Consider the following 14,137-nt stretch of genomic DNA (forward strand, 5'->3'; position numbering starts at 1 on the left):
CGTTATCTTCCTAATTGAGGCAATTAACAAAACAAAATGCACATCTAAATGAAACATGTATCTAAACCATTTAGAAATAATTAAAATTATAGATCAGGTTTTCTTTCACTGATCACAAATTATGGTAATGCTTTTGTGGTGCTCATTTCCGGGCTCACTTTGGTGTGTTTATTAAAGCACGGTATTGTCAGATCACAGGGAGTATCTCATTTTAATTTTCATATCTCCAATTCTAAAGGGGATTAAATTATCCAATTAAGCTGTTAATTAAAAAGACTCCTACAGAATAAACTGCAGGCTACCAATGGCATTTTAAATTTTTCATTGTGCTGTGCCCAAAAGCAATTTCCCAGAATTCAGATGACCTCAAAGTTACTGTCCCACATTTCACTTTAGAAGGTGTGACTGGGATTGCCAGCTGGTAGCCAAACCCATTTCCTCTTCTTTCTGGGCACACAGCTGGACTATATATCCCAGCCTCCCCTTCGGTTAGGCTTAGCCATATCACTGAGCTCTAGCCAATGGAACAGGAGCAGAAGTGACAGAGATAGTTCCTGGAACCAGACCAAACCTTCCACTCAGTATCTTCCGTGGCCTCTTCCCCTCCACCAGCTTCTTGTAAGATAAGCATGTATTAAATCATGTTGAAAATGGCTGAATCAGAACGTGGAAGGAACCTGGGTCCCTAAATCACCAACTGGAAGAGAGAGGCTCACTGACCATTAATACCTATTTTGTATGCAATGAAAACAAGAAATAAACTTAAATTGGATTAAGCCATTAAGATAATGTTTCAACAGCTAGTGTGATCTTAATTTTAAAAAAATGAACTTGAGGGACATGTAAATACCTTAGACCTAACTGGAAACATTCTCCTCCTTCAAATTTTGATCAGGTCCACTTAGATATGTATCTAACAATTGAATCAGACTCAATACATCTTGGGTCTCATAAAATCTATCATACAGACCATAGCATGAGAAATTCTAGACTCCTTGCCTCCATTCCCCCAAGGCCCCTCCTTCCTGTCCATGCCCCAGAGATCACTCATCAACTATCATTTCTATGAATCTTTCCTTCTGCCATGAACCCATACACAAGAATTCTTATTTCAAGGATCAACTCAGAAACTAGAGCAAACGCTCTAAGAGGGCCACACTCAGCCACTTATTACCCACCAATTCTGTCACCTGTCTGATACCTATCTCCTGTACATAGTTCCTATAGCACACCTACTATAAACCAGTGCTTTTCCAGATCTTAGCACATTACCAGCACCAGAAAGATGTTTAAGATAATCAACAAGGGGCTCTTCTTGCCCTACCAGCCTAACCTCAAAACACCCCCCATAGAGTAGCACGGATTCTGTGATCCGCCTCTAGATTTGTCTGGACTCAGGCAAGACAGACAGGCTTGCATTGTCCTGCATCACTTATTGTCCAAAAGTCACCAGGGGATACAAAATCCCAGGCACTTCCAGTTCTCTAAGTGTGCATGGGGCAGAGGCTCCAGTAGCATGAGTGCAGCTCCCCTAGAGAGCCCAGCCACTAAGAAAGAAAAGCACACAGCAGGTGAGGTTATAATGCCCAGGGAAGGGGACTTGCTGGGATTTGGGCAGAGAGAGAACACTGACAGCGTCCACCAAAGGAGAGCTGAGTAATTCCTTTTCTGTGCACCAAACCATAACCTGATGTCCTTGAATATCACCACACCCACCACAAAGCAGGATGATTCTAACAGTTTACGGATCTGTCTCCCACATAAGACCAGACTGTTCAGAGGCCCAGGAACAGCATATAATCTGCCTAAATACAGCTAATTCTACAATATAAATAGAATAGGTATTCAGTGATGGTGTGCCTAGTGACTATAAATGGACTAGATCGTTAAAGAAAGGTGAGGGCGCATAGAGATTCTTTGGTCTGATACTAACTGTCATGTTCATTGTCACTTTGGTAAGACCAGCCCTATTGTGGCTGGTAACTCCCTCAGAAGCCTCCTTTTTCCTCAATAGGAATATTATTGCATAAGCAATAAACCACATCTGCTGACTTATATTCTGGAAGAAAATACAATGACCACCTTGCAAATCTCTCATCGTCTACAAAGTTACTGCATTCAAATCCCACTTTCCTAAACCAAGAAACCTAGTCTACTAGGGTGCTTTGTGTCCTTTTTGGGCAAACAGTACTGTCTAAAACAGAACTGAGTATGTTAACAGATACAATAGATTATAATATTTTTTAAAAGAGAGGAAACATACATACACACAAACACACATATAAATAAAAAGAGAGGAAACAGAAAATCTTCAACTTTTTATTGTCCTTAAAATGACGGTTCACATCGTTCTACAAGTAAGAGAAGAAAATACAATGACCATTTAGATATAAAACACATAATGCAGGAACACCTTTCTTCAAACCAGTGGGGGCACTGCCACTGGCGATGAGAATGTTGCTGCATAAAACAATCATATTCTTCCTTAACTTAATATGCAACTGAGACGGTATGTTAAAAATATCAAGGAAGAAGCCGATCAAATGCTAAGTGATTATAGAAATACTAAGATAAATGTATTTAGAAATGGCGTAATCTAAGGGATGAAGGTTAATGCAGAGGTCAGCAGCCCACAGAACAAAGACTCTGCCTTTCCTGATTCTGGGATACTGGACAAAGCAATTTCAAACCTCTCTCCACTTCTCTGGCATGAGCATAAGCCGTGTGGCAAGCCATCATTCCTTGTTGCTTTTTAGCGATGCTCCAGGGCTAAAGAAGATAAAATTTATGTGCTATGCTTTAAGCTCCATTGAGGAAAGGCACTGAATAAACTTCAGGATAATTTACGAATCCTGAGCTTGCATCAGTCATGTCCGAGTCCATCTCATAAAAGGAAAAAAAATGGAAATAGGAGGCCAGTGCTGTGTGGCTGGTGAAAAGCTGAACAAACTTTGGGCAATGGTGATAAGCTCAAATAATACCACTTTATATACATAAAATCCTTGACTAATCTGGGAGAATTTTCAAAAAAAAAAAAAAAAACCTAACTCCTTCCAACACCCAGACAATAGTCCATTGGCAGAACATCTGGTACATGAATCAGAAAAGTATGTGGTGGCAGTCCTAATCTGTGATCCAATATCTAATTTCCTTTTGACTTACCATAATTATTTTTGTAAAACTTTATGGCTCTACTCCAGCGGATGTGCTCAGCAAGGATTGCCCAAATCCTGTCTTCTCTTCAGCAACACATTCTTAGGCCAGCTTCTCCCTACCTTTTTACCTTTCCTTCCACTTGCGTTTTACCTTCTTCCCTCTACCACTTACTCAGTGTCTCTTCCTTTAGCGATCTGTATTGAAGAAAAGGAACAGCGAGAGCATCGTCTGAAAATTTAAACATGAGCGTGTATTTGGAAATCCAATCCTACTGGAAACTTGTTCTAGCTAGTAGTGATGATTTGGTATCGCTGCTTTGGGTTTATTTTGTTTTAATGATTGTATCTACAGCTTTCAGGATAAGTGAATTACATCAAGGAAAGTTAATCAGGACAAGGCAGCACATGATTTAGAAAGTGTAGGGCTCCAGCTGGTCATCAACCAGCTGTCCTCAACCAACAACTGACTGACTGATGCCCATTTCCAAAGTCTTAACCCTATGCTTTTATCAAACACTTTCTCTGACCTGCAGGAATGTGTTTATTATGGAGTTTAAAAAGAGAAATCTAGAAGGAACATGCTATTCATAAAAGCATAAGAAATGGGTTTTAAATATCCAAGTACAAGGATAAAACAAGGAGTATCTTGTCTGTCTAAACCAAGTCAGAATGATTCCTCCAGAGAAAAGGCATGTACACTCCCAGCAGCCTTAACCTAATTCCCCTTGTTTTTAAAAATATGAACTAAGGTCACATTATGCCTTAGTTAAAAGGAGGAAAAAGTAACTGCCCTTCAAAAGTTTATTCATTTGGAGAGGAGGAGGTCAAGGGGAAAATCACTCTCCTCTAAAGCAGTGTAACTGTTTTCCTCATGATGGTGCCCTTGCATTTTTCTCCCTTCAGAAGTTCCCACAGTTACAAAAAGACACGGCATGCACTTACATTTAAAAAATAAAAAAGGACAACAAATGACAGGGGTGCAAAATGGCCTCCTAGAGTTAGTCTGAATTCGTCCTTTTGCTTTTGAGATGTTCCTGTTGGCCAAAACCACATACACAATGAACAACGCAAAGGGAGGATAGTTATTTAAGAAACTGGAAATGCCAGGTAACCACTTTAAGGCCATTACGATTTTGTCCTACACACAGACTAACAGACGGAGGAGTTCACTTGAAAGCATAAAGTTCTGAGGATCAAAAACTTAGTCCTGCTCTTCCTTACAGACTCTTTAGAAGGCTGGGACAGTGAAAATTATGTTTCTTTGGACTATGCAGGGAATTCTAAATTTAATCAATAGATTCTAAAACGTCTTCGATCAAGAAATTTTTCAAAAAGCTTTTTCAAAGAGAGGTAACATTAACTGAGCCAAAACACAAGGGTACTTTGCACCCACCTCAATGTGGTATTTGTTCCTTTGCCCTAGAGGGGAATGAAAGCCATACGTTCCTAATGGAGAATCAGAAAATCATTATCTCAATGCCTGCTCATTTCAGAAACAGAAGAATGCACATATATGAGGGTAACAAGACAAATAAGAATTGGATTAAAGAAAAGTGTCTGGCAGACAGACATAATCACTCAGGCTTGGGCAAAAGAGATCAAATGGTAGTGATTTCATCTCCTTGTGTCCCTACTGTTGCGCAATGACAAGTTTTGACTTCTTCTGGGCCTTAAAGACACATCCTTTTTTCTTTTTTCCATTTGATAAACTGAAATCCTTTCTCAAGTAGCCTTTCGGCCAGCTTTGTCCATACTCACTTGAACAGGGCAATCAGCTACGTCAGATAGAAGCTGTGAGACGCGTTTTCATCCCAACAGACTTCCAAACGGAAGGTAAAAATTTCAGCAAAAATGGTAAAATGAAGCTCCACCACATTTCTAACTTAACTACCATAGAGTTAATAAACGCTGTGGATGACGATACATAAAACCTAGCACCATGTTCTATAGAGCAGTAAGACCTACCAGGTATTCCAGGAACATGTCCTCATCATTGAGGGTTACACATTTAATAGACCGAATTTTTGTATGGATACATTCTGCTTAGGCCCCCGACGAAGCTGTGGCTTAAAACAGTATGTACCACCTAGCTGTTTACACACTAAAAATGGACAAGAGCAACAATTCAGCAGATGATGTTTTAACAAAAGTAGCCTAGAGATTTATTTTTGTTAGTTTGGCTTTGTAAAGACACATACTTGGATCCCTTGTTGTATTCCATTTTTTGAGCCCTACAATTTGAATATACTGTTTAGATCCAACCAACACCCAAATAAGGAAGATGCACTAAAAATAGGAGTCCTGGGCAGGATGGGGGAATACAGGCTAAAAGCAGTGGCGATGAGCGTTCTGTGTGGCCTCTGCTGGCACTGCGTGGCTCTCGGGACAGCATAAACCAGCAGTCGGGCTACCAGAGTCGGCAGGAGTCCAGGCCTCTGTTCATGGTGGAATTCGATGGACAGTTAAAGGCTTTCTGGAATTCTTCGAAGTTGCTAACTGCACCATTGACCCTGGAAAAGATATGTCACAGTTCATGTCATTTAATTCTTCCATCTTAACAGGTTCTAGATAAAACTGTAGCAGCGTATCACTCACAGGGATGTTGCATTCGTTTCATCTGTGTACAGGGGAGATGACTGAAGCCCAAAAGGGAGAAGTAAATTTCCAAAGAAATTCACAGAGCTGAGACTAGAACCAGCACCTCCTGAATGCCAGGCAAATGCTCTTATTAATCTTCCCAATACCCTCAAGTTCCTATTAACTGTAGGATTTACAATTCTTATAAATCGTGTATACGACTGTATAGTCCTATAAATTTACAGATTCCTAGAAATTATTAGATTTACCAATACTCAGGCTTTCTATTTTTTAACTTTTATGGAAGGTAGAACTGATATAAAGTGCACACACCTGAAATGTAAAGCTCATTGATTTTGTTCATGTGTATATGCCCATGTTACTACCACCCAGAACAAGATATGGGATATTTCCAGCACCTAGAAGACTCCATTGTGTGCCCTACCAGTGGAACTTCCAAGGATAACTACTAGTCTGACCTCTATCACCATAGATTAGTTTTGCCTGTTTTTGAACTTCATACGAATGGAAACACACTGTCTGCACTCTATTGTTCCTGGCTTCTTTCACTCAATATTATGTCTGTAAGATTCGCCCATGTCGTTGCTGCCTCAGACCTCATCCGATCTACAAAAACACTTCCACTTAATTCCGAGTATGTCTGAAGGTTCCTATTTACCTAGAATTTGGTCCGTGCAACAAACGAATGAACGGTGTCTACTCGTTATTGAAAAGGAGTTTTACTGGAGTTAGTTCCAAAATCTGGTGTCCTTGCAAGTTCCCTGACTGCAGTAAAGACTGTGGGTTCCTACTCAGCACTTTGGCTGGCAGTGGTGTTTCCACTGTGTGATTTCTGCTGTACTCAAAATCTATAGTTACCGCAGACATCACTAACAAGCCAGCAAAAACTGCCCCCTCATCTATTTCTTACTCAACTACATGTTCAAAGGGTTGACTAGAGAGACTCAGCATTCTTAGTCACTATTTCTTCCCTAATGATTTTGTCACCTATGGGCATGTGAAGGAATATACTGGCCTGTACTCAAACCTCTTTTAGCTGGGATATACGAGTAGGGATGCATATTTCATAGTGTGATTCACCCTGGGCAAATGTTAAAGAGAATTCAGGTGATAATTAGTAAGTATACTCTACAAATTATCAGCTAAAATCCAACAGTACAGGCAACTAGTTAGTAAAAGGAAATTAGTTTCTAAAATCTTATCATCTGGTAAGTAATTAATCTACTGTGTGGTTTCATCTGCACCATTTATCAGCAGGAGCACATTTTAGTTCATTAGAGACTGTCAGCATTTTTTGACAGGTTAGCCCAGTGGGGGAGAATTTTCTAACACTGTGATTAGATTTTTATGCTACTAGGTAATTTAGAGTCAGTTTCTGAAGCATTTCTAAAGCAAGGTTTTAGGAATAAGGTTTTTAAATACAGGAGAAATTTTAGATGATTTTCCTACACTGTGCTGATGGATTGATTTAAACATTAAACATAAAGACATCCAGATATAACATGCTGTAAGGAAAGAATCAATCAATAAAAATTACTACAGTTTCTATCCCATTATAATTCTCCGACCCCAACTACAGAAAATCCCCCTCAAACTGGGCTAGAAACCTAGCACTGGGTAAGCACACGAACCTTAATTTTATTTTTACTTTTTATTTTGTACATTCTCACAATTAAACAAGATTGTAATTCATAATCCTTTTCCCTTCACTTGAAGCCACTGTTTCAAAAACCGACCCAAACTAAAAACCACAACATAGTGCTCTGACTTCAGATACGAATTCTAATAGCTAAATACCACCACACATCCTCTTTTGTGTGTAGAGCTATTCGGAAAGCGGGCATTCATTCATGTCTGCCGGCTGGCTGCATGAAAGACGAGAGGCATTAAACAGGGTACTCTATAACACCAAATACACCAGAGCCCTACGTGTTTGAAGACGCAGTCTGTAAGCTCTCATCCTTGTCTGAGGAAAGAGACACTTTTGGCCCCCACACACAAAAAAAGTAGGTGATTGGATAAATCAAATATTTCAGTTTACTGAGCACCCCTGGACTGGGGCCTTTCAAACACTGGAAGATAATGAATGGGAATTCATACTGACGCTTTGATTCGGATTCTGAATTACCTGTGGAGCCTTGTACTACCCCGTGGGTCTCTTGATATAGCACTGGACTAGAGGCGTGCATAAATGCCCACCACAGACCCTTTTTTTTTTTAGAGAATTCTAACTAAACTAGCTTCCTACTAATGAAAAAAAAGGTGCTCATTTCTGTTTGGCCAGATATTTCCGTTCTGCAAAATGGAGATATCGTTGGTCACAGTACAGGCTTTTGTTCCAGCCTCCCGCTTGGTATAGCGCTGGGACGGCTGAGTCGGGGAGGAGGGGGGGTGCGCAGTTAAAAACGAGAGTCACCAATTTGCCCATTTACCTAAACTGAGGGGGGCTGTGAGCACCAATTTGGATTTGTTCTCGGGCAGCTTCTGGTCTGTAGGAATTGCACCTCACCTAGAAGAGAAAAATACGCCAATAATTATGTTTCCTTTCTAATTACACAATTTTCACTGCCTTAACTGCTCCAAATTATACTGAAGAGTAATTTTAGACTCAGTGGATGACAGTTTTAGTAGATCAGATAAAACCTTCATCAGTAGCAACATCTATTATTCTAATCCCCAGAGTAGAAGGTTTTATTGTTGTGCATAATTCCACAATTTGAGTAAATTAGGACAGTCTCCAGACAAATTTCTTAAATCAAGAGAACAGTGTATATGCCCAGGAATCGGCCAATGTATTAATTCAAATAATATAATGCTTGGAAGAGCCCTTATCAAATTCAGTCATACTCCAACAGGAACAAATGAACCCATCATTCGTTACTGAGCATGGTCATGGGAAGTGTGTATTTTGCACCCTAAGTGCCTTGTTTGCATCACACCTAGTCAGGGCCTTGGATAGGAAGACACTCCTCCATAGACTTGGAAGTTAGGTAAAGCTCTATGACTTGCTCTGATCCATGAAATGTGAGCAGAAGTGACAGACAGCATATCCTTGTGGAAGTTTTAAAAACCTAGCAGAAGTTTTAAGTGTCTTAGGGACAATCTAAGATGCCACACGAAGGTCCACTGTATGCTTCCTCATATCACTTTCCTACTCCAATGGTGAACATGTAAGCCCGTGTTGAGATCAAGACTCCAAAACAGGTCCTTGAGTAATAACTACGAGCAGAACCCCAGTCTCAACCCAAACTGGACGGGGAGCAGGAACACAAAGAAACTGTCTTTGTATTGTTGGCTCCTGTACTGTAACCCACTCAATCCTGACTTGCAATGTGTCTAGAAACATGATAGAGTCTTGAAGGACGAAAAGAACTAGGAGACACAAAATGATGGGGTGCATTCTAAGTGCTGGAGAAAATGGAAGCAAAGACCCTATCTGAGAGAAAAGAAAAAAGCTAGACATTCAGTGTAGCTGGACTGCATGGTGCGTAACGAGCAGCGACGGGAGAGCAGGGGAGAGAGGATGCTGCCGGATTCCTGAAGTCTTGAGCAACAAGCTAAAGAATGTAAACTATATTTAAACATTGTTGTGAACAAGAAAATGATAAAAACATGTTTTTAAAAGAATTATCTCGCCAGGGTGCATAGTAGTAAGAGGAAATTAGAGATCAGTTTGAAGAGTATTTACGGGCCTCAGGAAGGTTCCCGATGAGTGGCCACTAAGTAAGTATAAACAGGAATGTAAAGAAGTAGAAGGGTAAGGAGAATATCTGAGGGAAAAAATAACAGGTCACAGAAGCTACAGAGACACAGGAAGCAGAAAAGGTGATATGATGCTATTGTTTTTAGTGAAGATAAGCAGTCTGAACGTGACTGTGAAAATGCTTTCGTAATGTGATACCTTAATTTCCTCAGAAGCTAGCTAAGTTGAAGTTGTTTCTGACATTTGCCATTACCTCATTTTTTCATGTGTTATTTTTTCTTATATTCTTACATTATTATATGGTATTGTTCTAGTACTGTCTTTGCTTCATAAATCATTTAAGAGACTTCTGAAAACACATTATGGTTGTTACTGTTTTTCTAGAATCTTCTCAGGAGGGAAAATAACTTTACTCCCTATAAGCAGACTTCTTCCAATGTGCAAAAGACTGAAAATCTCCTCCTTCTGTCAGTAGGAAAATGTCCAAGATAAATTTCTCATTAGTAACATAAAATAGCTTTCCATTTTTCCCTAAATCTCTTTAGTTTAAAATAAACCAGATATGCTTTGGAATTTTATTTGAAGGTAATGGTGCTACCAGCTAGTTTACTTTTTTTTTTTTTACTTTATGCACAAAAAGATATGGTAGACTAGGATGTAACTAAGATGGACTTTAATTAAGTAAGTAAGAACAAAAGGAAGAACCAATGGACCTTGTACTTTGTCCTCTCGATCAAGGGTCAGAAAACTTTTTCTGTAAAAGGGCAGACATTAAATATTTTAGGTTTTGCAGACCAGAAGATCTCTGTTTCAACTACTCGATTCTGCCCCTCAATACAAAGGAAAAAGCATGGCTGTTTCCCAATAAAAAGTTTGTACAAAAATGGACAGCAGACCATATTTGGCCCATGGGTCCTAGTTTGCGAACCCCTGCTCTAGAAAATTCTAAGTATACTGCGTGTGTTTATTTGAGATATCTGACCCAGTAATGACCCCCCCAAAAAAAGTCCCCTTAACTGAACTGTTATTTAGTCTTATTATTTTTAAGCAATTCATCTAAAAGCGTCAAGCATCTTCAATATACCCAGCATCTTTGCTGGGTGCTATGGAGATACATAAGAAATATAAGGATCCGGGAGATTCGATATGGAGATAAAACTAAAAGTCCTCAACATTTTGAGAACAATTAAGGACTCAACTGCATAGTAATGAAGAGAAGTGTAAAGGAGTTGGAGCTTCAAAAAAGAGAGAGAAAGAGAGAAGTGGAGTCCTTGGGGAGGTTTGTGGAAAATGTGGGGGAGGTGGAACTCGACATGGAGCCTGAACGATAAAGACAGGATTAAATCATCTGAGGGGGAGGAGTAGGAAGGAGGTCACGTTATAGAAGGAAAATCAAAAGCAAAGCCCCAGGGACAGTAATAGGCCTAACACTTCGGGGTGGCCGTGAGGATGCCTGCCTGGCTAAGGGTGAGTGCGGCAGAGGCTCGGGGACTCAGAGCTGGTTGCAGAGTGGGATAAGACGGGCCAGAATGAGGAGGGCCAACTGCTCATGTTTGGCCTTGATGTGGTAGGCACCTGGGAGTCACTGCAGTTTCCTGAACAGGTGAGTAATGAAATAAAAGTGGTATTTCAGGGGCATGTAAGATCGTGGTGGAAAGATGCCAAAGGCAGAAAAATGTGCCTTAAGGCTGTTGGGATAATCTAGAGTAGAAGAGATCAAGGGCTATTCTACAGAGGATGAGATATAGGATAATGGGGAGAAACAGAGGATAAATCTAAAGAGAAGTTAAAAAGAATGAAACATCTAGCTTTGGGGAACCATGTCTTAAAAACGAGGATAGACAAATCAAGTAAGAGGGAAGAATCTAGATTTTCTGACCAGGAAGACCCAAAGACTGGGGTGTGTTGATAGCAACAGGAAAACTAAAAAGGAAGGTCATTTTGGTGACTCCACTTTCACTGATGTCATATTGATAAATGATTATTTATTTAGTGTTGTCATGTCAGCTTTAAGAAATAAAAGATCCCTGGGGCGCCTGGGTAGCGCAGTCGTTAAGCGTCTGCCTTCAGCTCAGGGCGTGATCCCGGCGTTCCAGGATCGAGTCCCACATCGGGCTCCTCCGCTAGGAGCCTGCTTCTTCCTCTCCCACTCCCCTGCTGTGCTCCCTCTCTCGCTGGCTGTCTCTCTGTCACATAAATAAATAAAATCTTTAAAAAAAAAAAAAAGAAGAAAGAAATAAAAGATCCCAGAACGGTGAGAATCCTTTAGCCAGACTCAACCAAAGAAGATGTGGGAAGGAATCAGCTTACTGAGGAGCCAGTGCAAAGACTGAGCAAAAGGAGGTTGTGCTGGTAACAACCGCAGTCTTACAGATACACATTTGCCCACTGTGAAGCCAGGCCTTAGAACCTTCATCGACCCATCCCTGCCTGCTTTGAAAATGAGGCCTACACGTTTGTGACATAAGCCAGGGCAATAACCAATAGCAACCAAGAACTGGCGCTTGCCTCATTAGCCAGAGACTTGAACTCAGAATTGTGTCTTTTTTGGTACACATCTTCTTTCACTTTCTGCGCAGAAAGCCCATCAATCTCACAAAAGGGTGAGATGACTCTCCTTGCTTTTGTTGTTGTTCTCAGCTCTAGCAGTCTTCACATATTCATCTGACTGTGGAAAACACAGGTGTGAGGGTCTCCCACAGGTTGAAAGTGGTGGGATACAGTTAATCAATGAGGCAAAAAAAAAAAAAAAAAAAAGGAGAAATGCAGCAATAGGCAGGGCCATGAAAGCCAAAGGAGGAGTCACTAGAAATGGCCACAAAGTGTAGTGCATACATTAAGAAGTCAGCATATATTAAAGAACTATCAAGTGGGTTATGATAGGGCTGGTAACCCACTTGACAAACAACACCAATAAGCCCTGACTCAATCGGTTAATTAATTATGTCCCATAGAACATTAAGAAGGTGAAATTTATCCTCAAAATAAACAGCAAGATAACATTTCAGCTCAAATCAAATATATACCACGAAACTTTTGTTCCAAAACTTTGACCACGGAAGCAAGCTGAAGTCCCACATTTCATCTTTGATGCCCCTTCCTTGGGCTACTCACGTGAGCATAACTCAGGAAGAAGAGCTGGTTGTTGGTGAAGATGATGCCTGGTAGGAGAGGCTCCTCAACTCCCTGCCTCTTGTCATTTATCCATTTCCTGTAAGCCTGGTGAGAGAAGCAGAATTCATGACGCTCTGCAATGGTGGCGTTCCTCTTTTCTTATCCAGGGCAGAGATCCTAAATATATCCTCCACCACGTACAAAGTGCAGCCTGTCAAGTTTTCCTCTAACAAAACCAACCCCTGGAAATGCAAATCAATGTTGTGTTGCTTAACAGTGAGGCAGGTCCACCTGCAAAAAGACCTTTCACTCTCAATAGGTACCAGAGCAGCGGGGCCAAAGCATTCGCATGTTAAATAACTCCCCCCCCCCAAAAAAGCTATTCTTTCTCTAACCCAATGGCAAAGGCTACGGAAACAAATTTGGGGGTCAACATATTGGGCCAAATTTTTATTTTTCCAAATAAAAGGGAAAACTATCATCTTCAATCACCATCACTTGATAAAGTATATGTTAAGTTAAGAATACAGGAAGGATGTTACCTCAGAATAACAGCCTGGTCTTTACATTAAATGCATTTACCTTTATGAAAATCTTTCCACATCGTCCTTACATTTCTTGTTTAACCAAGGACCAGTGAATGATGAAAACATTATTACGGACTCTTACCTGGCCCACTATATGAGAACCACTAGCCTCTGGCCACAATTTAGAAGTTTGGTATTTTAAGAGAAAATTGCAAGAAGGGCTATAGAGACAGCATACTCAAGGAAAACTCATATGAACGTAGCCCCAAGGAGAGTTCTGTAGCATGCTTTGATATTATTGTGAATGCATCTACTGAAAACTATCCTTTAAATACATGATTCTTAACAACAATTATTATTCTTTAGGGGGACTTTATACCTCAAAAAGAAAAAAGAAATGCAGCTCTATTCATATAATAGAGTAGAACAGAGTCAACGTGGAAATATAATTCTATTTACAGAAATTCACAGAATTGACAGAACTGTACTTCTGCAAGACTATGTCTGTAGTGTAAATTGAGGTGCACCCACATGGCACTCTATAGTTTAATTTTAAAAATCACAGCAAATGATGCAGTGCGTACCCTAAAAGCTTCCCGCAGACCTCCATTATCAGCAATATTTTCTCCCAGGGTTCTCTTCCCCTTCACCTAACAGAAATAAAAAGAAAAAAAAAGAGTGTTTCACAGCCAACTATCATTCAGCAAGAAGCATAAATATGATAGCTAGAAAAAGTACCATACTTTAAAGGGAAAATTACATTCAATAAATCACAGGTAGTCATAATATATTGTGAGATGGCAAACTAACTCCAGCAAGGTGCTCCTGAATATAATAATTTCTATGTTATTATGTTACGCATTTCTTTCTCACCCACCTCTGTATTCTCACCAATTTAGCCAGCTCCACTAAAATGTTAACAATATTCTGAGTGACTCTGGTTTAATGGAGAAAAAGTAGAAATGTCAACACACAGATTACTTTCTCTGAGTAATTCATGTCATTTGAGTATTCTTTTCAGTGTGCTTGTATTTCCAAAC

At 40.1% G+C, this 14,137-nt stretch overlaps 1 protein-coding gene across 1 annotated transcript in view; it reads right to left on the reverse strand.

Moving 5' to 3' along the window:
* Positions 1 to 5,298: 5,298 nt before the first annotated feature.
* Positions 5,299 to 14,137, reverse strand: part of PHEX (phosphate regulating endopeptidase homolog X-linked) — a 205,415-nt gene continuing 196,576 nt past the window's right edge. Inside the window, exons 19-22 of the mRNA XM_008696482.2 lie at positions 13,682 to 13,747; positions 12,571 to 12,675; positions 8,186 to 8,262; positions 5,299 to 5,665 (exon numbers count right to left, since the gene is read on the reverse strand). Coding sequence (XP_008694704.2) covers positions 5,563 to 5,665; positions 8,186 to 8,262; positions 12,571 to 12,675; positions 13,682 to 13,747 — 351 coding nt within the window. The 3' untranslated portion in view covers positions 5,299 to 5,562. The remainder of the gene's footprint in view (positions 5,666 to 8,185; positions 8,263 to 12,570; positions 12,676 to 13,681; positions 13,748 to 14,137) is intronic.

Source organism: Ursus maritimus, assembly GCF_017311325.1.
Source record: "Ursus maritimus isolate PB19 chromosome X unlocalized genomic scaffold, ASM1731132v1 scaffold_X1, whole genome shotgun sequence".
Classification (NCBI taxonomy): Eukaryota; Metazoa; Chordata; class Mammalia; order Carnivora; family Ursidae; genus Ursus; species Ursus maritimus.